The 26703-nt window shown below is 36.6% G+C and overlaps 1 protein-coding gene across 1 annotated transcript in view; it reads left to right on the top strand.

Annotated features, from left to right (window-relative positions):
• Window positions 1-26703, top strand: part of SHCBP1L (SHC binding and spindle associated 1 like) — a 54116-nt gene that overhangs the window by 11558 nt on the left and 15855 nt on the right. Inside the window, 4 exon segments of the mRNA XM_004028018.5 lie at window positions 1260-1474; window positions 2255-2341; window positions 2414-2632; window positions 11939-12044. Coding sequence (XP_004028067.4) covers window positions 1260-1474; window positions 2255-2341; window positions 2414-2632; window positions 11939-12044 — 627 coding nt within the window.

Raw genomic sequence — 26703 nt, forward strand, 5'->3', positions numbered from 1 at the left:
TATAATACAAAGCATATTAAATGGCAGTATGGAGTCAGTACTGCATTTAATGTCTTGAACATTTTAAATTACTTCCATTCCCATGTTTTTTAGAAGAATTGTTTCCTAAAGAAAACCACTCTTTGATCATGGCTCTCCCTGTCAGAATTGTGTGCACTCTGTAACATCTTTGGTTGTGGTAGTCCTGTTTTCCTAATAACTTTGTTATTGTGCTGTGAAAGATTACAAATTTGAATATGTAGTGTAGGTGCTATTCAGTTGTGAACTAGTGGGCTGTATGTAACAGCTGACCAACATGTGAAGATACTGGTATTTGATAGCCTCTTAAAGAAAATTTGCTTCCAAATTTTAATCTGGAAAGTCACTGGAATAACTTTAAAAAAGAATTACAATAAATGGCTTTTTAGATTTTCGTTACATATGTTAAGAATTGTGTACAAATTGAAATGTCTGAACTGATCCTTAACCAATAAAATCTCAATTTTGAAAAAAAAAAAGAATTTTACTCTTTACGTCCTTTCTCCTTTTTTTTTTGGTGTTTGAATAGCCATTCTTCTACCAATGGTGTAATACAGATAGCAGGGCTTTTTTTTTAACATGCTTTTGTTTGTTTTTGTTTGTTTTTTTGTTATTATCATTGTCATTTTTATTATTTTGCTACTGTATTCAGTGCTTACTGTGTGCTAGATGCCCACTGGAAGCTTATAATTATGATTTATTATATTTAACATGCTTTTATGGCAAAATTTGTTCAAAAATTTTTCGATAATATTAGCTGGGCACAGTGGCATGTTCCTGTAGTCCCAGGTCCTGAGGAGGCTGAGGTAAGAGGATGGCTTGAGCCCAGGAATTCAAGGATTAGTGTGCAATGATTACACCTGTGAATAGCCACTGCACACTAGCCTGAGCAACCACAGTAAGACCCTGCCATATGTGTGTGTGTATATACACACACACACACACACACACACTGTTTTATGAAATCTCAAAGTCTGGCAACTCAATCTTAGAAACAAATAATGTAGGAGATACAGAATTCCTTTCATGAAACTGAAAAAAAATGTATTTAAGAAGTAGGGTTTGTAAAACTATTGATAGTATATTTAATATTGATCTATAATTATTCTGTATGTTGATTGTTGAAGAAGTCATAAATTTAAAAGAAGAAACTTTATAATGAGCTCATATATGAGAAAGAAATCCTGCGGTTTACTGATATTTGTAACTACATCTCTTATCTCTTATGATATTTATCTCAGGTAACTTGTGAACCATACCAAGACTCATCATCTCGTTTCAAAGTTACTGTTTCTGTTGCTGAGCCCTTTTCTTCCAACATTGCAAATATTCCAAGAGATTTGGTTGATGAGATTTTGGAGGAACTGGAACACAGTGTGCCTCTTTTGGAAGTGTATCCTGTTGAGGGACAAGATACTGATATACATGTTATTGCTTTGGCCTTGGAAGTTGTCAGGTATTAGGGCCTTTACTTTTGAAAATTAAATTTATTATATCCAAAAGTTAATGTGAAGGTTTTGCTCATATAATCGCTTTACAAGCACTTACTGATTTAATTTTCACTCACTACTGCTGGATTAAATTTGTCCATTTTAAATTAACATATTGTATTTGTAACTTTTAGTAAAAACATTTCCTTGCAGAAACATTATATATGGGTAATGAAAAGTTTGCAATTTTTTGATCTTGCATTTTATAAAAATAAAATTTAAAGGAATTCTTGAAATAAGTAACATTAACTTCTATTCATATTTAAGCATCTTAAATTTATTAGCATTCATTTCTCAAATTTAAAGGCATTACAAATACTAGATATCATCATTCACATTATGATTGCTTCTTATAAGTTGATACAATTTGAGGGAAGCTATTCACAAACAAAATACAGAATATTTTTTGGCATGTTTTTGTTTTTCTAATGTTTTCCTCCCATACAAATTTGGTAGTATCTTACATATTATTTATTTTTTGAGCAAATAATAGCCAAAATCTATAAAATTTAGAAACAATTTTACAGTCCCACTCATTATCTCATTTACTGTAACCTAAAATAGAATGCAAATCATCTAATTTTTGAAGTTTTACCTTTTATTTTAGTTCACTCAAAGGTCATTTTAAAATATTTTGCTTAAGAATTAAGATTGAGGTAGAGAATTCTGACATCAGAATATCCGTTTAGCTCTAAATCAGTAGTGGCTGTTTTTGATTACTGTCATCTTAATTTGGTTTATCGTAGGTTTTTTTATGACTTTCTTTGGAGAGACTGGGATGATGAAGAAAGTTGTGAGAATTATACTGCACTTATTGAAGAAAGAATTAATTTGTAAGTATAGTTTATAAACTTATACCTCACATTAGAAAAAGTAAACATTGTAATTATGTTGATAATTTTCAGGTGGTGTGATATACAGGATGGAACAATACCTGGTCCTATCGCACAACGTTTTAAAAAAACTTTGGAGAAATATAAAAACAAACGTGTCGAGCTCATTGAGTATCAGAGCAATATTAAAGAAGATCCATCTGCAGCAGAGGCTGTTGAATGCTGGAAAAAATACTATGAGATAGTCATGCTCTGTGGATTACTGAAAATGTGGGAAGATTTACGCCTCCGGTAATAATTTGCTCTATTTCAAATAGAAGCAAAAGTTTACGTGGTTATTATTTTATCATAGCACTTAATTTGTGGTATATGTTCTGATTAAAGTGAAGTATAAAATTAGATGTCTAATTTATGAGGTAAGCACAAGGTACAACTATCAGTATTAGAAAATTGTATTAGCTGAATTCACTGAAATCATTGTTTTTTTTGACCAAAAGAACTCATTAATCAATTTCTTTCCTTATCTTTCATTTTAACTCTTTTGATTTTGGCCAAAGCATAAGAAAGGAAGAGGTGGACCTCCTCTATATATAATATGTGAAGCAAATAAGATAACTGGATTATAGCTAAAAGAGTAGCAAGACATAGACAGAGTCTGTCTACATAACAGTTTTTAAAAGAAGCACAAAGACAGGCTGGACATGGTGGCCCACACCTGTAATCCCAACACTTTGGGAGGACAAGGTAGGAGGATCACTTGAGGCCAAGAGTTTGAGACCAGCCTTGGGCAGCATATTGAGGCCCCATCTCTACAATAAACAGATTTTTAAAATTTAGCTAGGAATGTGGTGGGGTGTGCCTGTAGTCTCAGCTACTTGGGAGGCTGAGGCAGGAGGATCACTTGAGCCGAAGAGTTTGAGGCTGCAGTAAGCATCGATCATGCTACTGCACTCCAGCCTGGGCAACAGAGCGAGACCCTGTCTCTTTGTTGTTGTTGTTGTTGTTTGTTTGTTTTTTTGACCCTGTCTCTTAAAAGAAAAAAATAAAAGAAGAAGCACAAGCCGGGCGCGGTGGCTCACGCCTGTCATCCCAGCACTTTGGGAGGCCGAGGTGGGCAGATCACCTGAGGTCAGGAGTTTGAGACCAGCCTCAACATGGAGAAACCCCATCTCTACTAAAAACACAAAATTAGCCGGGCGTGGTGGTGCATGCCTGTAATCCCAGCTACTCGGGAGGCTGAGGCAGGAGAATTGCTTGAACCTGGGAGGCGGAGGTTGCGGTGAGCCGAGATCACGCCATTGCACTCCAGCCTGGGCAACAAGAGCGAAACTCCATCTCAGAAAGAAAAACTAAGAAGCACAAAGACAAGACGGGGGACAAAAACAAGGAAACTAGAGGAATTTGAAGCTTCTGACACCTACAGCTATAGTACCCATTAAACACAACCTGGCCAGATTAATATAAAACCTTACACTAAAGGCCTTTTAACCTGTTGTGTTACCTGATTTGTCATGTTGGGCTTTGAACAATAAATTATAAGGCATGCTAAAAGGCAAGAAAAAAAACACTTCAGAGAAACAAAGCAAATATCACAAAGAGACTCAGGTATGATTTTGGAATTCATCAGTCAGAGAATTTAAAATTAATCAATAGCTGGGATACATGATCTATTGTGGGAAGAAAGAATTAATAATGAGTTTAAAGATTTGTCAATAGAAACTTCCCAAACAGAAATGCAAAGAAAAAGGAATGGAAGAAACTGAAGAGAACATTCAAGAACTGTGGGACAGTTTCAAAAGGTGTTAACATATGTGTAATTGTAATACCGGAAGAAGAAGGAAGAGCAAATGGATCAGAAGAAATACTTGAATTAATAATGATGAGAATTTTCCAAAATTAAATACAGACACAAAACCACAGATCCATAAAGCTCAGAGAACACCAAACAAGATAAATATCAAAGAATCAACACCTAGGCATATCATATTTAAACTGCATAAAACGACAAATAAAGAAAAAATATCCTGAAGGAAGCCAAAGGAAAAAACCCACATTACCTACTATAGTGAACAAGAATTTCTCAGAAGGAACTATGAAAATAAGATGAAAGTGGAGAGAAATATTCAAAATGTTGAAAGAACCACCAAACTAGAATTCTGTATCTAGTGAAATTATTCTTCAAATGTGAGCAAGAAATACTTGCTCAGACAAAACAAAACAAACAAACAAAACTGAGAGTTTATCATTAGTAGGCCTGTTCTGCAAGAAAGGTTAAAGGAAGTTCTTCAGGGAAAAGAAAAATGAGAAAAACTCATGTCTACATATAGTAAGGAACAATGTGGGGGAAGGAATAAAGGTAAAATAAATTATTTTATTATTATTATTATTTTATTTATTTTTCTGAGACAGAGTCTTGCCCTGTCACCCAGGCTGGAGTGCAGTGACGTGATCATGGCTCACTGCAGCCTCGACTTCCCAGGCTCAAGTGATCCTCTCACTTCAGTCTTCTGAGTAGCTGGGACCACAGGTGTGTGCCACCATGCCTGGCTAATTTTTTTATTTTTATTTTTGTGGAGGGTCTCACTATATTGCCCTTGCTGATCTCAAACTCCTGGGCTCAAGTGATCCTCCCACCTCGACCTCCAAAGTGCTGAGATTACAGGTGTGACCCACTGTGTCTAGCCTCTATTTTTCTTATTGTTGATTGATCTAAAAGATAGCTATTTAACATAATAGTAGTAATGATTCATTAGGTAATTAAAGCTCATGGATTACTGAAATAAATGAAACAATATCATAAAAGATGGGAGGATAGAATTGGAATACTCTGTTATATGGTATCTGCATGACATGTGAAGTAGTATGGCGTTATTTGAAAGTGGACTTAAATTAGTTAAAAATATATGTTGCAATCTCTAGGGCAAATATTAATTTTTTAAAAAAAGAAGTATAATTGATTTAAGAGAGTAGATACAATGGAACAAAATAAAATGCTAAATTAAAACTAGAAGAGGCAGGTCCAGGTGTGGTGGCTCATACCTGTAATCCCAGCATTTTGGGAGTCCAAGGTGGGTGGATCACCTGAGGTCAGGAGTCCAGACCAGCCTGGCCAACATGGTGAAACCCCATCTCTACTAAAAATACAAAAATTAGCCAGTTGTGGCAGTGCATGCCTGTAATCCCAGCTACTCAGGAGGCTGAGACGTGAGAATCACTTGAACCTGTGAGGTGGAGGTTGCAGTAAGCTGAGATCATGCCACTGCACTCCAGACTGGGTGACAGAATAAGACTCTGTCTCAAAAAAACAACAACAACAAAAAAAAACAAAAAACAAAAAAGCAACCAAAACACTAGAAGAGGCAGAAAAGAAAGGGAAAAAGGAAACAAAGGACAAGTGCAACCTCTGTATTAATAGAAACCAGCTACAATATGGTAAATGTTAATTATGTCAAAATAACTGTAAATGTAAGTGGTCTAAATAAAAAAGCAGAGATTATGAAAATGGATTTAAGAAAACAATATCCAACTATATGTGATCTGTAAGAAACCCACTTTATAAAGGTCCAGATATGTTCAAAGTAAAGGGATGGAGAAAGATATTTCATGCTCATGCTAATTAATAAAAATCTGGTGTGGCTATATTAATTTCAGATGAAGCAGCCTTTAAGAACTAGGACAATTATCAGGGACAAAAAGGGACATTTCATGATGATAAAGGGTTTGGTTCTCCAGGAAGATGTAACAATTCCTTACCATTCCTATTCACCTTCATATTAGAAGTTCTAAATAATGCAATAAGACAAGAAAAAGAAACAAAAGGCCTACAAACTGGAAAAGAAGAAATAAAACTATCTTTATTTGCAGATGACATAATTGTCTATGTAGAAAATCCCAAAGAATCAAAAAGGAACAAAACTCCTGAAACCGATAAATGAGTATAGCAAGTTTACAGGAAGCAAGGTTAATATTCAAAAATCAACTGCTTTTTTATATACCAGCAGTGAACAATTTATTTCAAATTTTAAAAATTATTGACAATAGAACCAAAAATGTGAAATACTTAGGTATATACCTTACAAAATATAGGACCTATAATGCAGAAAGCTATAATACACTGATGACAATAAATGGAGAGATATCTTATGTTCTTGGATTGGAAGACCCAATATTTTAAAAATGTCAGTTCTTCCCAACTTGATCTGTAGATCCAGTGCAATCCCAGTGAAATTCATAGCAAAATATTTTGTAGAGATTGGCAAACTGTTTCTAAAACTCATGTGGAAAGGCAGGAAACCTAGAATAGCCAAAAAGTAGAAGGACTCATACTACTCGATTTTAAGACTTACTATGAAGCTGTAGTAATCAAGACAGTATGGTATAGGTGAAAGAATAGATTAATGGAAGAGACAGATAGATCAGTGGAAGGAAATAGAGTCCATAAATAGAGTCCTTATATAGTCCAGATTAGAGAGTCCATAAGATCCACACATAGAGTAGACTGACTTGACAAAGGGTGAAAGAAATGTAATAGAAAAAGGATATTCTCTTCAACAAATGGTGCTGGAATAATTGAATATCTGTATCCAAAAACGTGAACCTAGATATAGACCTTTCACAAAAACCAACTCAAAGTGGTCCATAAACCTAAACATAAAACTCAAAACTATAAGACTCATAGGAAATTATAGATAATCTTGTGTTTGGCAGTGGGTTTTTAGGTACCACAACAATACTGTATGTTATGTGAGAGAAAAAAGTCATAAGTTGGACTTTGTTAAAATTGAAAACTGCTGTGAAAAATACACTATTAAGAGAATGAAGAAACTAGCCACAGATTAGGAGAAAATATTTGCATAATGCATATCTGATAGACTTGTATCTAAAATATACAAAGAGCTCATAAAACTCAAACATAACAAACAACCCAATTAAAAATGGACAAAGATCTGAATAGACACCTTACCGAAGAAGACACACAGAAAAAAGCATATAAAGAGATGCTCAACCTCATTTGTCATTAGTACGTTGCAAATTAAAACAGCAGTGAGATGCCATTATATACCTATTAGAAATGGCTAAAATCCAAAAAGCTGATAATATTAATTGCTACTGAGAATGTTGAGCAAAGGAACTCTCATTCTTTGTTGGTTAGAATGCAAAATGGTACTGCCTCTTTAGAGCACTGTTCGGCAGTTTCTTACAAAGTGAAACATAGTTTAACCATAGGACTCAGCAGTTGCAATCCTACTTGGTATTTACCCAATTAATTTGAAAACTTAGGTCCACATAAAAACCTACACTGAAATAAAAGGAATAGTATAAATAAGCCAACAAATTAGATAACCTAGAATAAATGAACAGATGCCTAGTAAGACACAATCTACCAAAAATGATTCAAGCAGAAACATAAATTCTGACTGGCTCTATAACAAGTTAAGTAGATTGAATTAGCAAATGAAAAACTACTCACAAAGGAAAGTCAAGGACTAGATGTCTTCACTGGTGAATTGTGACACACGTTTAAAGAAGAATCAACACTAATTCTTCAAAACTCTTCCAGAAAATAAAAGGTAACAATTTCCCAACTCATTCTGTGAGACCAATATACTACTCTGAATCCAAAAGCAAAGACATCACAAGAAAAAAAAACCTACACGAATATCACTAATGAATATAGATACAAAATCCTCAACAAAATACTAACAAATGGAGTCCAGCAACATATAAAAAGATCAGTCACTATGACTAAGGTGAGATTTATCCCAGGAATCCAATGTTGTTTTAAAATATGAAAATCAATCAGTATAATACATAATATTAATAGAATAAAAAAACAAGACACACAGTCATCTCAATAGACACAGAAAAATCATATGACAAATTAACACCCTTTCATGATAAACACTCTAAAAAAAACTTGGAATAGAAGGCATTTTCCTCAACCTGTTTAAGGCTATCTATGAAAAACTCACAGCTAGAGTCATCATTTTTTGTGGTGAAAGAAGAGATGTTTTTCCGCCTACAATCAGGAGCATGATAAGGATATTTACTCTTGCCACTTTTATTCAAATTGTACTGGAGGTTCTAGCCAGAGCAATTCGACAAGAAAAAGAAATAAAAAGCATACAGATTGGAAAGGAAGAAGTAAAGTTATCTCTATTCACAGATGACATGGTCTTGTATATAGAAAATCCTATAATGAAATACTGCTCAGCAATATAAAGAAGTAAATTGCTGGCCAGGTGACGTGGCTCATGCCTGTAATCCCAGCACTTTGGGAGGCTGAGGCAGGCAGATCACAAGGTCAGGAGTTCGAGACCAGCCTGACTAACATGGTGAAACCCCGTCTCTACTAAAAATACAAAAATTAGCCAGGTGTGGTGGTGTGTGCCTGCAATCCCAACTACTCAGGAGGCTGAGGCAGGAGAATTGCTCGAACCTGGGAGGCAGAGGTTGCAGTGAGCTGAGATCGCACTACTGCACTCCAGCCTGGGTGACAGAGTGAGACTCTGTTTCAAAAAAAAAAAAAAAAAAGAAGTAAATTGCTAACACACACAATAACAATAACATGGATGGATCTCAAAAATAGGCTGAGTGAAAAAAGCAGACACAAAAGAATGCATAGTATATTATTCCACTTTAAAATTCCATTGAAAGGCTCAGCAGGATGGCTCATGCCTGTAATCCCAGCACTTTGGGAGGCTGAAGTGGGCAGATCACCTGAGGTCAAGAGTTCGACACAAGCCTGGCCAATATGGCAAAACCCCATCTCTAATAAAAATACAAAAATTAGCAAGGCATGGTGGTGCAGGCCAGTTGTCCCAGCTACTTGGGAGGCTGAGGCAGGAGAATCGCTTGAACCCGGGAGGCAGAGGTTGCAGTGAGCTGAGATCGTGCCACTGAGATTGTGCCACTGCACTCCAGCCTTTGCAACAGAGCGAGACTCTGACTCAAATAAATAAATAAATAAATAAATAATAAAATTCCATAAAAAATTCCTAGAAAGGTGTGGAACAACAGGAATTCTCACTTATTGCTGGTGGGAATGCAAAACAGTATAGTCACTTTGGAAGACAGTTTAGAAGTTCCTTACAAAACTAAAGATGCTCTTATCATATGATCCAGCAATCATGTTCCTTGATAATTACCCACATGAGTTGGAAACTTATGTTCACACAAAAACCTGCACATGGTTGTTTATAGCAGTTTTATTCATAATTGCTGAAACTTGGAAGCAACCAAAATGTCCTTCAGCAGGTGAATGTATAAATTGTGGGACACCCAGACAAGGAATGTTATTCAGCACTAAAAAGAAAAAGACCTGTTAAGCCATGACAAAACATGGAAGAAACTTAAATGCATATTACTAAGTGAAAGAAGCCAATCTGAAAAAGCTACATACTGTATGACTCCAACTATATGACATTCTAGAAAGACAAAATTGTGGAGGCAGTAAAAAAAAAAAAAAAAAAAATCGGTGGTTCCCACGTATTAAGGGAGAGGCAGAGCATAGAGAATTCTTAGGGCAGTGAAACTCTTCTGTGTTATACTATAATGGTGGCTACATGTCATTATACATTTGTCCAAACTCCTATAATGGACAACACCAAGAGTCAACTCTGATGTAAACTATGGACTTTGGGTGATAATGATATGTCAATATAGGTTCATCGGTTGTAACGAGTGTACCACTCTGGTGCCAGATATTGATAGTGGGGCAGGTTGTGTGTGCGGGGGGAACAAGGGATACACAGGAACTCTCTTCTTTTTGATCAACTTTGCTGAAAATCTGAAACTGCTCTGAAAAATAAAGCCTATTAAGAAAAATTTGAAGAAAGAGAAATACGTAATGACAGAAAGCAGACCAATGTTTGTTCAGGACTGCAAAGATGCGTGAGGAAACTTATCAGTATGATGGAAATTTTTTGTATCTTTATTATTGTGATTGAGTTAAAAGCATATATACATTTGTGAAATCTCATGGAATAGTTCACTTAAAATGAATACCTTGTATGTAAATTATACCTTAATAAACCTGATTAAAAAACACCTATATATACCTTTGATTTTAAAACTAGGATAGCATGATAAACTACTGTGGTTTCCTGAATGTTTAGGATGTCTTACTTTTGGAGCAGCTAATTAACTGGTATATAGCAAAAAAAAAAAATGTATGAATGGTTCCCTGTTTCTCAAGATCAAGACCACTTGCTTAAATAGATATAAAAATGCTGAGTGGGTTTGATTTTGAAATGTTTAATGAAACTTTTGGAGGATACTGCTATATGTTTAAATTCAGTTTTTAATAACGCATAGAAAATTATTAGAAAGTTTCCTGAAATCATAAGTTTTACAAAAATATATAATAATTGAGATACAGCTCAAAAATATTGGTACTGGCCAGGCTTATGCCTGTAATCCTAGCACTTGGGGAGGCCGAGGTGGGAGGACTGCTTGAGGCCAGGAGTTCAAGACCAGCTTGGGCAATGTAATGAGACCCTGCCTCTTAAAAAAAAAAAAAAAAAAAGCCAGGCAAGGTGGCACATGCCTGTAGTCCTAGCTACTGGGGAGGCTGAGGTGGGAGGATTGCTTGAGCCCAGGAGGTCAAGGCTGCAGTAAGCCATAATTGCACCACTGCACTCCAGGGCAAGACCCTGTCTTTAATTTAAAAAAAAAAAAAATATATATATGTATATATATACACACACACACACATATATACTCCAGGGCAAGACCCTGTCTTTAATAAAAAAAAAAATATATATATATATATATGTATATATATATATATATATATATACACACACTAAAGCCACATCCTCTTAGCATAAAGCAATAATCAAAGTGCAGCAGAGAATGCAAAAGATTATACTAAAGAGATTACTGGTAAATCCATATCTATTGGAAAAAGAGTGTCCCTTTTGGCTGACAGTAATGATAAAAGCCAACAGTTATACTGAAACTTTTTATCTGACTTTCTGTTGGAGACACTTAAATGATAGAGATAGGAACAGGAAACATAAAGAAAAGCAGGAAGAAGAGAAAGAACTAATTAGAAGTGCTGAATAGCAAACAATATAAAAACAACTAAGAGAGAAGCTGGAACAGTTCTGCTGGGAGACCAACAACCAACTATTTTATGGAGATAATATCCTTTGAAACAAAACGATATATTAATTGAGCATAGTATCTAAAATTACTTATATTCGAAAATATTCTGATGCCTCCCTGTCACAGGCATAACCCATCTTTGTGTGAGTCTACAACTCAATGGATTATGAAAGTATACCCCTGAAATTTTTCTACTGTATTGGAAGGTTGAGGTAGCTGAGGCAATGGTTGCAGAGGGTTGCATGCAGATTTCCAGGTACTATCAATTAAAATGACAATATTTTAGAGTTTAAGGATTTAAACATGCAGTGATCTAAAAGATCTGAATCATTACATTGCTCTCAAGTTGCTCATTGCTCTCAAGGAACTTATAATTGATGAAAACATTTCTCAAAGATGCTTAGTACCAAGTTTTTATTTACGAGTAAGGACAAGGTCAGTCTTTTTCATGTTAATTTAATTATAACTAAATATTTTCAACTATAGAGTTCATGGACCTTTCTTTCCAAGAATTCTGAGGCGTAGGAAAGGAAAAAGAGAATTTGGAAAGACTATAACACATATTGTAGCAAAAATGATGACTACTGAAATGGTAAGAAATAAACTATTCTCATTTGTTATTTAAGTATTAGCTGTGTATAATCGGAAAAGAAGCTCCCTGAGGGTGGAGTCCTTGTCTAATTATTAATGCCTTATTTTCTCAACTACCTCCAGCTCAGTTATTGCCATATAATAGATACTGAATAAATAAATGGTGACAACTATTTACTGAGTACTAACCTTGTAGCCAGGTACTATGTTAGTTGCTTGGTGAAGATGAGACATAAAGGTGAGAAAGACTGCATTTAGGGGAGACAAAATGTTGATCCAGACCCACAGTCTTCCTTCTTCACACATTTGAAAATTTCAAGCCTGGTGGAAATATGGACACAAGTATATAGGCAGTTACAATTATGACACAGAATGATAAATGCTATGATAAGGATATGTACAGGGTACATGTAGGATGGGTACATAAGACAGAATTAGGAGTCTGGAAATGCTGAATAGAAGAAATAACTCAGCTGAATCCTGAAGGATGAATATAAATTTATCCAGCTCAAGAACAAACAAATGTTCTGAGCCAAAGAACAAATATTTTCATTTCACTTGACCTCTCAGTAGCATTTCAAATCTCTCTCTTTGAAATAATCTCTTTCCTTGTTTTATGTTAGTATACTTTCCTGGTTTTCAATCTTTCTAGTTACTTTTTTTCTCATGTCCTCTAAATGCTTGGTACTTGTCTTTTTTATGCACTATATTATCCCGAAGTGATTTAGCTAATCTTCTCCCATAACTTCACTTATATATACAGGTACTTTTCCAGAATGTATTTGCATAGCCCAAACTTTTGCTCTAAGCCCCAAACCTATGTGTCCAACTGCCTATTGCTTATGACCACTTAATTGTCTCACCAGTACATCAATTAATTGTCTGCAATTAATTTCATAATCTTATCCCATTGACTTGCTTTCATTCTGGAGTTCTCTGTTTCAATAAATGGTACCATCATCTACTTGGCTGCTAATAACAATTTTCTGGGAGTTATCTTGTTCATATTTCTCATCACTTTCACACACACTCACTTTTTTCCTTCACTCACCCCACATCCTGGGATAAGCTGTGTTGTTTCCTCTGCCTGCTGAGCCACTGTTCATCCTTCAGGTCTTGATTTAAATATTTCCACAGGAAAAGGCCTTCTCAACCTTTCATAATACATTAGACTGCTGTATACAATTATAGTACCTTGTATTTTTCCCTATTGGCACTTTCCTTTATCATGACTACATTTAACACTTTTGTGGCTATTTAATGTCTGTCTCTTTCACTAGTATGTGAGCTTCTTGAGAGCAAAGAGTATTTACCACTCATCCAGTCACCTAGCATGATGCTTGGTACATGGTAGGTGCCCAGCAATTTTTGGTGAATGAATAAATTAGTGTATGTAACAAGAGAGGTTAGTATATATGAGGAACCGAAAAGAAGGCCACCAAGGCTGGTGGTTAACATCTAAGAGAGTGATGAAAGATAAAGCTGGCATATTAGACAGTCTTGTCTGCTATTCTACCAACTTTTATTCTTTTCAACAAAATTTAATTTTCCTTTTAATTACTTATTGGAGCATATTTTCAATCATGTTGATTATTCTACTAACATCTTTATAAACACCTTTTAAAACATCTTTTTAAAAAGGTATAAATCTTGCTTTTATCCTCAGCTTTATTTTGTCATTTTTATTATTACTTCTTTTCACTTTTAAATAGGTCCTGGCTTTATTCACTTTCTTATATGACAGAAATTTCTATGATTTTTTTTGTTCAGTGCTTTGCAATTCTGTTTTCATTTGTGTAATTATACCTGAACTTTGGAGGCCAGAATAATTAGAGGGAGACTACTGTGAGGAGAAAGATCATCAGCTTCCACTTTACTTAGACCTTGGATTTTAGATTTACTTTTGAGGTTCATGAAATATAGTTTGATAGTAGTATAGCTGTGCATATAAGCTTTTTTTTTTTTTTTTTTTTTTTTTGAGACGGAGTCTCGCTCTGCTACCCAGGCTGGAGTGCAGTGGCGTGATTTCGCCTCACTGCAAGCTCCGCCTCCCGGGTTCACGCCATTCTCCTGCCTCAGCCTCCCGAGTAGCTGGGACTACAGGCGCCCGCCACTACACCCGGCTAATTTTTTGTATTTTTAGTAGAGACGGGGTTTCACCCCGTTAGCCAGGATGGTCTCGATCTCCTGACCTCGTGATCCGCCCTCAGCCTCCCAAAGTGCTGGGATTACAGGCGTGAGCCACCGCGCCCGGCTGCTGTGCATGTAAGCTTTAACAATTTCCTCATCTTTGAAGATTCTTGACTGAGAATTCTTGCTCTATACCCACCCCTTAGACGCAGTTTATTCATGCCCATCATCTTATGTTGGTGATCTTTATAAGCAGTGCAGTGGAAAGGCATGGACTTTGTAGTTAGATACCCAATGTTCAAATACCCTGAGACCACTTAATAAACAATCTTAGGCAAAGCGCATAACCTCTAAGCCTCAATTTCCTTACTTGCAGAATGCTTTAAAAGGAGAGAGAGAATATATATATATATGTATCATATATATGTATCATATATATGTATCATATATATGTATCATATATATGTATCATATATATGTATCATATATATGTATCATATATATGTATCATATATATGTATCATATATATGTATCATATATATGTATCATATATATGTATCATATATATGTATCATATATATGTATCATATATATGTATCATATATATGTATCATATATATGTATCATATATATGTATCATATATATGTATCATATATATATATATATATATATAGTGCTAGTTAAGAGCATGGGCTCTAAAGACAAACTGCCTGGATTCTTGGTTTTGCCACTTACTAGTTAGGTGATTTTCAACCAATTATTTAACCCATCTGTACTTTAGTTTCTCATATGTAAAATTGGGATAATAATCCTATGTTTCATATTTATAGAGTTGCTGTAAAGATTAAATGAGTTTATATTTGTAATATGCTTAGAATAATGCCCAGCACATAGTAAATGCTCAATAAATGTTTACCACTAGTTTCAGTTTCTGAACTAAAGTTAAACATTAGTCATTCTCCCAGATGTAGGAGAAACAGTGGTATCCCCATTGTGTATCATAGGCCTTTATCCTCTTGTTGATCACAGGCTTTTCCTTCTTTCAATCTGGAGACGGTATAGTGTGATGTTGGAGAACATAGACTTTAAGATCATAAAAACCTGGATTTGATTCACAGTTTTGCTTCTTAATATTTCTATGAGATTAAACAAATTACATGGTTTCTCTTATTTCCTCATCTGTAAAAGAGAATAATGAAGTCTGTCCCATAGAGTGTTAGGCTTAAGTGAAATAATTTATATAAATCTTTTAGCAAAATGCCTAGCACATAAATAAATGTCAACTGATATTATTATTACTATTTTGCAGTTTATATCCCAATAATATAGCCATCATTTTTGCCAGATTTTTCCTGAAGTGCTACAGAAGGTGATAACCATGTCTGAAAATATACGAAGTACAAAGAAGAATTTAATCAGTTTTCTTCCATCTGTACTACTGATTCTGTTGCCATCTGCCTCCTCAGAGACAGTGTGCTCTCAGTTATTCCTTCTTTTTTTTTGGCATCTTTTTTCCTTTCTTAAAAAACTTGAGGTGAAATTTACATAGCAAAATTAACTGTTTTAAAGTGATATTCAGTGACATTTAGTAGGGTCACAATGCTGTGTACGTCTATCTGTCTGGTTCCTAACCATTTTCATTACCCAAAACCAGAACCCCATACCTCCATTTCCCCTTTCCCCCACCTCCTGACAACCAACAATCTGCTATCTCTGTAGATTTATGATTCTGGATATTTCATATAAATGGAATCATAAAATATCTGACCTTTATGTCTGGCTTCTTTCATCTAGCATGATTTTTTTTTTTTTTTTTTGAGACGGAGTCTTGCTTTGTCGCCCAGGCTGGAGTGCAGTGGCGCGATCTCGGCTCACTGCAAGCTCCACCTCCCGGGTTCACGCCATTCTCCTGCCTCAGCCTCCGGAGTAGCTGGGACTACAGGTGCCCACTACCACGCCCGGCTAATTTTTTGTATTTTTAGTAGAGACGGGGTTTCACCGTGTTAGCCAGGATGGTCTCGATCTCCTGACCTCGTGATCCGCCCGCCTCGGCCTCCCAAAGTGCTGGGATTACAGGCGTGAGCCACCGCGCCCGGCCTAGCATGATGTTTTTAAGGTTCATCCACATTGTAGCATTTATCAGTACTTCATTTTTCTGGCTGAATAATATCCTTTTGTATGTATATACAATGATCTGCTTATACATTCATCAGTTGGTGGATATCTGAGTTGTTTCTGCCTTTTGACTATTGGGGAAAGTGGGGCTGTGAACATCTGTGTGCAAGAGTTTGTCTGACTACTTGTTTTTGATTCTTCGGGGTATATACCAAAGACTAGAATTACTGGGTCGTATGTGCAACTTTATGAGGAATTGCCAAACTATTTTTCACAGGGGCTGAAACATTTCACATTGTCATCTGCAAAGTATTAGAGTTCCAATTTCTCCAGTCCTCACCAAAACTTTTATCTTTTTTTATTATTTATTTTTTCTCTTTCTTTTATTTTTAAAATTACAGTGATCCTAGCGAGTGTGAAGTGGTATTTCATTGTAGTTTTGATTTTCATTTAACTAATGACTAATGATGTTGAAGATGTTGAACATCTTTCCATGGACTTGTTGGCCATTTGTGTATCTTCCTTGGAGTAACGTCTATTAAATTCATATCCCATTTTGTAATTGGGTTGTTTGTCTTCTTGTTATTGACTATAAGAGTTATTTATATATTCTGAATACTAGACCCTTATTAGATATATGCTCTGCAAATTTTTACCCCCCCCATTCCTTAGGCTTTTTCACTTCCTTTTGTGCTCTTTATTGCCACTTAGGGGATGCTAGGAGCATTGCCTGTCCGTGATCACTGTCATTGCTGTTAACCTTATTCACTATTTCATACGTGATCCCTCTTCCTCCCCCTCCTTCTTTCTTTCTTCACTTCTTTCCTTCCTTTCCTTCCTTTCCTTCCCTTCCTTCCCTTCCTTCCCTTCCTCCCCTTCCTCCCCTTCCTTCCTTTCTTCCTTCCTTTCCTTTCTTTCTTTCTTTCTTTCTTCTTTCTTTCTTTCTTTCTTTCTTTCTTTCTTTCTTTTTCTTTCTTTCTTCCTTCCTTCCTTCCTTCCATTCCTTTCTTTCTCTCTCTGTCTTTCCCTTCCTTCCTTATTTCCTTCCTTCCTTCCTTCCTCCCTCCTTCCCCCACCCCCCTCTTCCCTCCTTCCTTCCTTCCTTCCTTCCTTCCTTCCTTCCTTCCTTCCTTCCTTCCTTCCTTCCTTCCTTCTTTCCTTCTTTCTTTTTCTTTCTTTCTTTCTTTCTTTCTTTCTTTCTTTCTTTCTTTCTTTCTTTCTTTCCTTCCTTCCTTCCTTCCTTCCTTCCTTCCTTCCTTCTTTCCTTCTTTCTTTCTTTCTTTCTTTCTTTCTTTCTTTCTTTCTTTCTTTTCTTTCCTTTCTTTTGTAGTTGGATCGGAATAGCACTGCATCTGTACATTGCTTTGGGCAGCATGGTCATTTTAACAACATTGATTCTTTTGGCGGGGTGCGGTGGCTCACACCTGTAATCCCAGCACTTTGGAAGGCCAAGGCGGGAGGATCACGAGGTCAGGAGATCAAGACCATCCTGGCTAACACGGTGAAACCCCGTCTCTACTAAAAATACAAAAAATTAGCCGGGCATTGTAGTGGGCGCCTGTAGTCCCAGCTACTCGGGAGGCTGAGGCAGGAGGATGGCATGAACCCAGGAGGCGGAGCTTGCAGTGAGCTGAGATCAGCCACTGCACTCCAGCCTGGGTAGCAGAGCGAGACTCCGTCTCAAAAAAAAAAAAAAAAAAAAAAAAATATTGATTCTTCTTATTCTTGAGCATGGAATGTTTTTCCATTTGTTTGTGTTGTCTCTTATTTCTTTCAACAGCATTTTGTAGTTTTGCAATTCTTGCCGTAGAGCTTTTTCACTTCCCTCGTTAGCTGTACTCCTAGGTATTTTATTTTGTGTGTGTGGCTATTGTGAATGGGATTGTGTTCTTGATTTAGTTCTTCAGCTTGGACATTGTTGGTGTATAGAAATGCTATGGATTTTTGTACATTGATTTTTGTATCCTGAAACTTTGCTAAAGTTGTTAGTCAGATCTAGAAGCTTTTGGGTAGAGGCTATGAGGTTTTCTAGGTATAAAATCATATAGTCTCTAAAGAGATAATTTGACTTCCCCTCTTCCTATTTGGATGCCTTTTATTTCTGTCTTTTGCCTGATTGCTCTGGCTAGGACTTCCAGTACTGTGTTGAATCGAAGTGGTAAGAGTGGGTATCATTGTCTTGTTGTTTTTCAAGGGGAACGCTTCCAGCTTTTGCCCATTCAGTATGATGTTGGCTGTGGGTTTGTCATAGATGGCTCTTGTTATCTTGAGGTATATTCCTTAAGTGCCTAGCTTGTTGAGAGTTTTTAAGATGAATAGATGTTGAATTTATAGAAAGCCTTTTCAGCATCTGTTGAGATGATCATGTGGTTTTTGTTTTTAGTTCTGTTTGTGTGCTGGATCACATTTATTGATTTTTGTATGTTGAACCAACCTTGCATCCCAGGAATAAAGCTAATGTTATCATGGTGGATTAGCTTTTTGACTAATGGCCACTTAGGTCATTGATGTGCTACTAGATTCAGTTTGTTAATATTTTGTTGAGGATGTTTGCATCTGTGTTCATTAGGAATATTGGCTTGAAGTTTACTTTTTTTGATGCTTCTGCCAGGTTTTGGTATCAGAATCATGCTGGCCTCAAAGAATGAGTTAGGGAGGAATGTTTTGGAATAGTTTCAGTAGGATTGGTAGCAACTCTTATACGTCTGGTAGAATTCAGCTGTAAATCTGTCTCGTTCAGGGCTTTTTCTGATTGGTAGGTAGGCTCTTTATTACTGATTCAGTTTTGAAACTCATTATTAGTCTGTTTAGGGTTTCAGTTTCTTCCTGATTCAATCTTGGGAGATTGTATGTTTGCAGGAATTCATCCAGTTCCTTTAGATTTTCTAGTTTTTGTGCATAGAGGTGTTTGTAATAGCCTCTGAGGGTTTTTTTGTATTTCTGTGGTGTCAGTAGTAATGTCCTTTTTGTTGTTTCTAGTTGTGTTTATCTGGATATTCTCTCTTAGTCTAGCTAGCAGTCTATCTTATTTATTCTTTCAAAAAACAAAGGTTTTGTTGATCTTTTGTATGGTTTTTCACATCTCAAATTCATTCACTTCCACTCTAATTTTGGTTATTTTTCTTCTTCTAGCTTTGGGATTGGTTTACTCTTATTTTTCTAGTTCCTCCAGGTGTGATGTTAGGTTGTCAATTTGAGATCTTTCTAACCTTTTGATGTGAGCGATTAGCAGAATAAACTTTCCTCTTAACACTAATTTAGCTGCGTCTCAGAGTTTCTGGTATGTTATATCCTTGTTCTCATTAGTTTCAAAGAATTTTTTGATTTTTTTATTTCTGTGTTAATTTCAGTGTTTACCCAAAAGTCATTCAGGAGCAGATTGCTTAATTTCCAAGTAATTGTATGATTTTGAAAGGTCTTCTTAGTATTGATTTCCTTTTCTTTTTTTTTTTTTTTTTTAGATGAAGTCTCGCTCTATCACCCAGGCTGGAGTGCAGTGGCATGATCTTGGCTCACTGCAACCTCCACCTTCCAGATTCAAGCCATTCTCCCGCTTTGGCCTCCCAAGTAGCTAGGATTACAGGCATGCAGCACCATGCCTGGCTAATTTTTTGTATTTTTAGTAGAGATGGGGTTTCACCATGTTGGCCAGGCTGGTCTCAAACTCCTGACCTCAAGTGATCTGACCTCAGGCGATCTGTAGATGTCTGTTAGGTCCATTTGGTCGTGTAGAGTTCAGGTCTCAAACATCTTTCTTAATTTTCTGCCTCAGTTATCTGTCTAATACTGTCAGTGGGGTGTTGAAGTCTTGCACCACTATTGTGTGGTTATCTAAGTCTCCTGATAGGTTTCTAAGAACTTATTTTATGAATCTGGGTGCTCCAGTGTTGGGATTATATATATTTAAGATAGTTAATTCTTCTTGTTGAATCAAACCCTTTATCATTATGTAATGCCATTCTTTGTCTTTTTAAAATCATTCTTGGTTTAGAGTCTATTTTGTCTGAAATTAAAATAGTAACCCCTGCTTTTTTTGGTTTTCCATTTGCTTGGTAGATTTTTCTCCATCTTTTTGCTTTGAGCCTATGGGTGTCATTGCATGTGAAATGGATTTCTTTTTTTTGGAACAGAGTCTTGCTCTGTCGCCTAGGCTGGAGTGCAGTGGCGTGATCTCAGCTCACTGCAATCTCTGCCTCCTGCCTCAGCCTCTCAAGTAGCTGGGATCACAGGCACATTGCCACCGTGCCTGGTTAATTATTGTATTTTTAGTAGAGATGGGGTTTTGCCATGTTGGCCAAGCTGGTCTTGAATTCCTGACCTCAGGTGATCCACCTTCCTTGGCCTCTCAAAGTGCTGGGATTATAGGTGTAAGCCACCACGCCCTGCCTGAGATGGATTTCTTGAAGACAGCATAGAGTTGAGTCTTCCTTCTTTATCTAACTTGCCACTTTGTGCCTTTTAAGTATGGCATATAACCCATTTACTTTCAAGGTTAATATTAATATGTGCAGATTTGATCCTGTCAAAACAAACCTAACAAACCTATTAGCTCGTTGTTATGCAGACTTGATAGTGCAGTTACTTTATAGTGTGAATGGTCTATGTCCTTAAGTGTGTTTTTGTGGTGGTAAATAACAGTCTTTCATTTCCACGTTTAGCACTCCCTTAAGGACCTCTTGTAAGGTCTGGTGATAATGAATTTTCTTAGCATTTTCTTACTTTCACTTATGAAGCTTAGTTTGGGTGGATATGAAATTCTTGGTTGGAGTTTCTTTTCTTTAAGATTGCTGAATGTAGGCCCCCAATCTCTTCTGGCTTACAGGATTTCTGCTGAAAGGTCCACTGTTAGCTTGATAGGGTTCCCTTTGTAGGTGACCTGCCTCTCATCTCTAGCTGCCTTTAATATTTTTTCTTTCACGTTGACCTTGAAGAATCTGATGACTATGTCTTGGGGATGGTCATTTTGTATAGTATCTCATAGGGGTACTCTGCTTTTTCTGGATTTGAATGTCAACCTCTCTGGAGAGGTTGGGAAATTTTTCATGTACAGTATCCTGAAATATGCTTGCTTGCTTTCTCTCCCTCTGTTTTAGGGATGCCAGTGAGTCGTAGGTTTGGTCTCTTTACATAATCCTATATTTGTCAGAGGTTTTGTTCATTCTTTTTTATTCTTTTTTCTTTATTTTTGTTGGACTAGTCTTCAAGCTCTGAGATTCTTTCCTCAGCCTGGTCTATTCTGCTATTAATACTTCCAATTCTTGGAGTGAGTTTTTCAGCTCCATCAGTTCAGTTTGATTCTTTCATAAAGTGACTGTTTCATCTTCCAGCTCTTGTATTGTTTATTGGATTCATTAGATTCTTTGGATTGGGTTTCAACTTTCTCCTAAATCTTGATGATCTTAGTTCATACCCAGATTCTGTATTCTGTCTGTCATTTCAGCCTGGTTAAGAACCATTGATGGGGAATTAGTGTGGTTGTTTGGCGGTAAGAAGACACTCTGGCTTTTTAAGTTGCCAGAGTTCTTGCACTGCTTTTTTCACATCTGCTTGGGCCGACGTTCCTTTGAAGTTGATGTCCTTTGGATGGGGTTTTTTTGCTTTTATATTCTTTGATGCGTGTGAGGGTTTTACTGTGGTATAAGGTGGGTTCAGTCAACTGGCTTCATTTCTGGAAGATGTCAGGGGTCCAATTCTTACCTCAGTACTACTGGGCTGCATGCGCAACCCTGGGGGGCTGGTACCAGGCCCACAGCACAGGTTTGTTCTCTGGCCTCTCAGGGTTAATCACCTCCTGCACTGGAGGGGCTGAGGTGTTCACAGTCTGCTGGTAACAACACTTCGATGGTGAGTGCTGACCAAAGCCCTTTGTTGGGGCAGTGGCAGCAGGTCTGCGCTCCTGCATATGTGCCAACAGTGGCAGCGGTGCAGCAGGGTGTGCATGTATCAGCAGGGGCAGGGTGCCAGCGAAGGTGGGACAGTGGTGTTTGTATGTATGCATTAGTGCTAGTGGTGGCAGGACAACAAAGTGTGCATGCATGTGTGCTGGTAGGGGAGGGGTGGTGACGTCTGCCTGCATGTGCGCACTTCCAAAGCAGTGGGGGATGATGTGGTAGGGGGAGGCTGTGTGGATCCCTCTTTCTTGATTTAATATGTTACAACAAGCAAGTCATGGCCTCCAACTTTCAGATCTTTATCAAGTTTGGTAACAATAAGAAACATGGATCCATAGTTAGAAAATTCAATAAATGTTAAAACAAACACCCAGTTTGATCTTCCTCAGTGAATGACCATTCCAGTTTTATGCTTATAATTGAAATTAGCTTTGACCCATTGACCTGCCCAAAATTACCTTATCCCTCACCCAGTGGTCTATGCATGGTGCCTAGGCTTTTTTACTTTCTTGATAATGTCCCTTGATGCCTTACAGTTTTTAACTTTGAGGAAATTCAGCTGCTTTGGTTTGGATGTTTTTGCCCCACTCCAAAACTCAAGTTTTGGAAACGTAATCCTCAACACAACAGAGTTGGGAGATGAAGCCTAATGGGAGGTATTTCAAGAGGATAGGGCCCTCACAAATGGATCAATGCCCCTATAAAAAGGAATTATGGGAGCTGGTTCTCCCTCTGTTGTTCTTCTGCCATGTGAAGACAGAGTTCCTCTCCAGAGTTCTTGCCTTTTGCCATGTGAGGATCCAAGCGGCAGGCAAGGTGCCATCTTGGAAGAGAATGGCCTCACCAGGCACCAAACCTGTCAGTGCCTTGACCTTAGACTTCCTAGCCTCCAGAACTGTGAGCTAATAAATTTATTTTATAAATTACACAGTCTGTAGCATTCTGTTATACAGCAGCACAGATAGACTAAGGCAGAAATTTATTTTTTCTATTGTTACTCATGCTTTTGTGTCATACCTTAGAATCCGCTGCCAAGTTCAAGATCATGAAGATTTACCCTTATGGTTTTTCCTAAGAGTTTTATGGTTTTAGCTCTTATATATAGGTTGTTAATCAATTTTGAGTTAATTTTTGTATATGGTGTTGGGTTTGGGTTCAGCTTTATCCTTTTGCATGTAGATACTTATTTGTCCCAACACCATATGTTGAAGAGACTATTCTTTCCCCATTGAATGATCTTGTAACCCTTGTTGAAAATCACTTGCGCATAATTGGGTTTATTTCTGGATTTTCAGTTCTATCCCACTGGTCTATATGCCTATCTTTATGCCAGTACCACACTATTTTATTACTGTGGCTTTGTAGTAAGTTTTGGAATCAGAAGAGTGAGTCCTCCACTTTGTTCTTTTTCAGTATTGTTTGGCTGTTCAGGGTCCCTTGCAATTCATTATTAATTTGAAGATGAGCATGTTCATTTCTTCAAAAAAAAGGCTATTGAAATTCTGATAGGGATTACATTGAATCTGTAGATCAATGTAAGTAGTATTGCTATTTTAGCAATATTAAAATCTTCCAATCCATGAACATGGGATGGCTTTTCATCTATTTGACCTTCTTTAATTTCTTTGAGCAATGGTTTGTAGTTTCAGTATACAAGTCCTTCACCTCCTTGGTTTACATTATTTCTAGGCATTTTATTATTTTGTGTGCTATTGTAAATGGAATTTTCTTAATTTTCTTTTCAGATTGTTCATTAGTGATATATAAAAACAAAACTGATTTTGTGTTCTGATTTTGCATCCTTCAACTTTGCTGAATTTGTTTATTAGCTATCATATGTTTTTGGTGCATTCCTTGGAGATATATATGTGTGTATATATATGTATATATATATGTGTCTATATATGTATATATATGTGTCTATATATGTATATATATGTGTGTATATATATGTATATATATGTGTGTATATATGTATATATATGTGTATATATATACACACACACGTATATATGTGTGTGTATATATATACACACACGTATATATGTGTGTATATATATACACACGTATATATGTGTGTATATATATACACACACGTATATATGTGTGTATATATATATAGAGAGAGAGGAGAGTATATATAGGGTCATGTCATCTGCAAACAGTAAGTTTTACTTCCTCCTTTACAATTTGGATACATTTTATTTCTTTTTGCATAGTTGCTCTGGCTAGGATGTCTGGTTCAATGTTGAACAGCAGTGGCAAAAGTGGGCATCATTGTCTTTTCTGATACTTTGGGGTGTTATTGGCAGAATTGTGTCCCTCCAAAATTCATATATTGAAGTCCTTACCCCAGTACCCTAAAATGTAAGCATATTTGGAGAGCAAGTGTTTAAAGAGATGATTAAATTAAAATGAGGCCATTAGGGTTGGCCCTCCTCCAGTCTGACTGATATCCTTAAAAGAAAGGAAATTTGGACACAGAAAAAGACATCAGGGGTGCATGTGCACAGAAGGATGACCATGTGAAGAGGGAGCAAAACCACAACCACCTGCAAGCTGAGAGAGGCTCAGAAGAAACCAAATCTGTTGACTCATTGATCTTGGGCTTCCATCCTCCAGAACTGTAAGAAAATAAATTTCTAGCCGGGTGCAGTGACTCACGCCTGTAATCCCAGCACTCTGGGAGGCCGAGATGGGTGGATCACTTGAAGTCAGGAGTTCAAGATCAGCCTGGCCAACATGATGAAACCCCACCTCTACTAAAAATACAGAAATTAGCTGGGCATAGCTTTTTCTGCATCAATTGAGATTACTGTGTAATTTATTTTTCCCCTTCATTCTATTAATGTGGTGTGTTATGATTGATTTTTGTATATTAAATCACTCTTGCATTCTTGGAATAAATCTCACTTCATCATCATGTATAACCTTTTAAATATGTTGTTGAGTTCAGTTTGCTAGGATTTATTGAGGATTTTTGCATTTATATTGAAAAGGAATATTGCTCTATAGTTTTCTTTTCTTCTGGTATTTTTGTCTAGCTTTGTTATCAGATAATGCTTGCCTGAGAATTAGGAAGTGTTCTCACAGATTTTGGAGGAATTTGGGAAAGATTGGTGTTAATTCTTTTTTTTTAACTTTTATTTTAGGTTTGGGGGTACACGTGAAGATTTGTTACATAGGTAAACTCATGTCATGGGGGTTTGTTATACATATTATTTTACCACCCAGGTATTAAGACCAGTACCCAATAGTTATCTTTTCTGCTCCTGTCTTTCCTCCCACCCTCTACCTTCAAGTAGACACCAGTGTCTGTTGTTTTCCTCTTTGCATTCATAAGTTATTATTTAGTGTTCATGGTGTTAATTTTTGAAATGTTTGGTAGATTTATCAATGAAGCTATCTGATCTTGGACTTTTCTTTGTTGGGAGATTTTTGCTTACTGATTTTTTAATCTCTTTACTGTTATAGGTCTGTTCAGATTTTATATTTCTTCTAGAGCCAGTTTTGGTAAACTGTGTGTTTCTAGGAATTTGTATACTTAATTTTTGTTGGTATGAAATCAGTGCATTTGTTGGTGTACAATTGTTCATAGGTGTACATATAATGATAGTATAATCATAGAATATCATTATAAATAATTTTTATTTCTTTAAGGTCAGTAGTAATGTATCTACCTTCATATCTGATTTTAGTTGTTTGTGCCTCCTCTTTCTCTTAGTCTAGCTAAACTTTTGTCAATTTTGTTGATCTTTTCAAATAATTAATTTTTGATTTTGTTTTTATTCTTCCTATTCTCTGTTTCATTGAACTCTAATCTGTATCGTTTCCTTTTACTGTTGGCTTTGGGTTTAATTTGCTTTTTCTAGTTTCTTAAGTTGTAAAATTAGATTGCTGATTTGAGATCTTTCTTTTTTAATGTAGGCATTTACTGCTATAAATTTCTCTCTGAGCTCTGCTTTTCCTGCATCCTATAAATTTTGGGATGTTGTGTTTTCATTTTCATTTATCTCAAAGTATCTTCAAATTTTCCTTTTGTTTCATCTTTGAGCCATTTGTTATTTAAGAATATGTTGTCAGGCCGGGCGCAGTGGCTCACGCCTGTAATCCCAGCACTTTGGGAGGTCGAGAGGGGCGGATCACAAGGCCAGGAGATAGAGACCATCCTGGCTAACACGGTGAAACCCCGTCTCTACTAAAAATACAAAAAATTAGCCGGGCGTGATGGCGGGCGCCTGTGGTCCCAGCTACTCGAGAGGCTGAGGCAGGAGAATGGCGTGAACCCGGGAGGTGGAGCTTGCAGTGAGCCGAGATCGCGCCACTGCACTCCAGCCTGGGCGACAGAGTGAGACTCCGTCTCAAAAAAAAAAAAAAAAAAAAAAAAAAAAAGAATACGTTGTTTAATTTTCACAAATGTCTAAATTTTTCAGTTTTCTTTCCATAATTGACTTCTACTTTAATTCCATTGTGGTCAGAGAAGATGTATTTATTGAGACTTGTTTTGTGGCCTAATAGATGG

The sequence above is a fragment of the Gorilla gorilla genome, chromosome 1, assembly GCF_029281585.2.
Source record: "Gorilla gorilla gorilla isolate KB3781 chromosome 1, NHGRI_mGorGor1-v2.1_pri, whole genome shotgun sequence".
Taxonomy (NCBI): domain Eukaryota; kingdom Metazoa; phylum Chordata; class Mammalia; order Primates; family Hominidae; genus Gorilla; species Gorilla gorilla.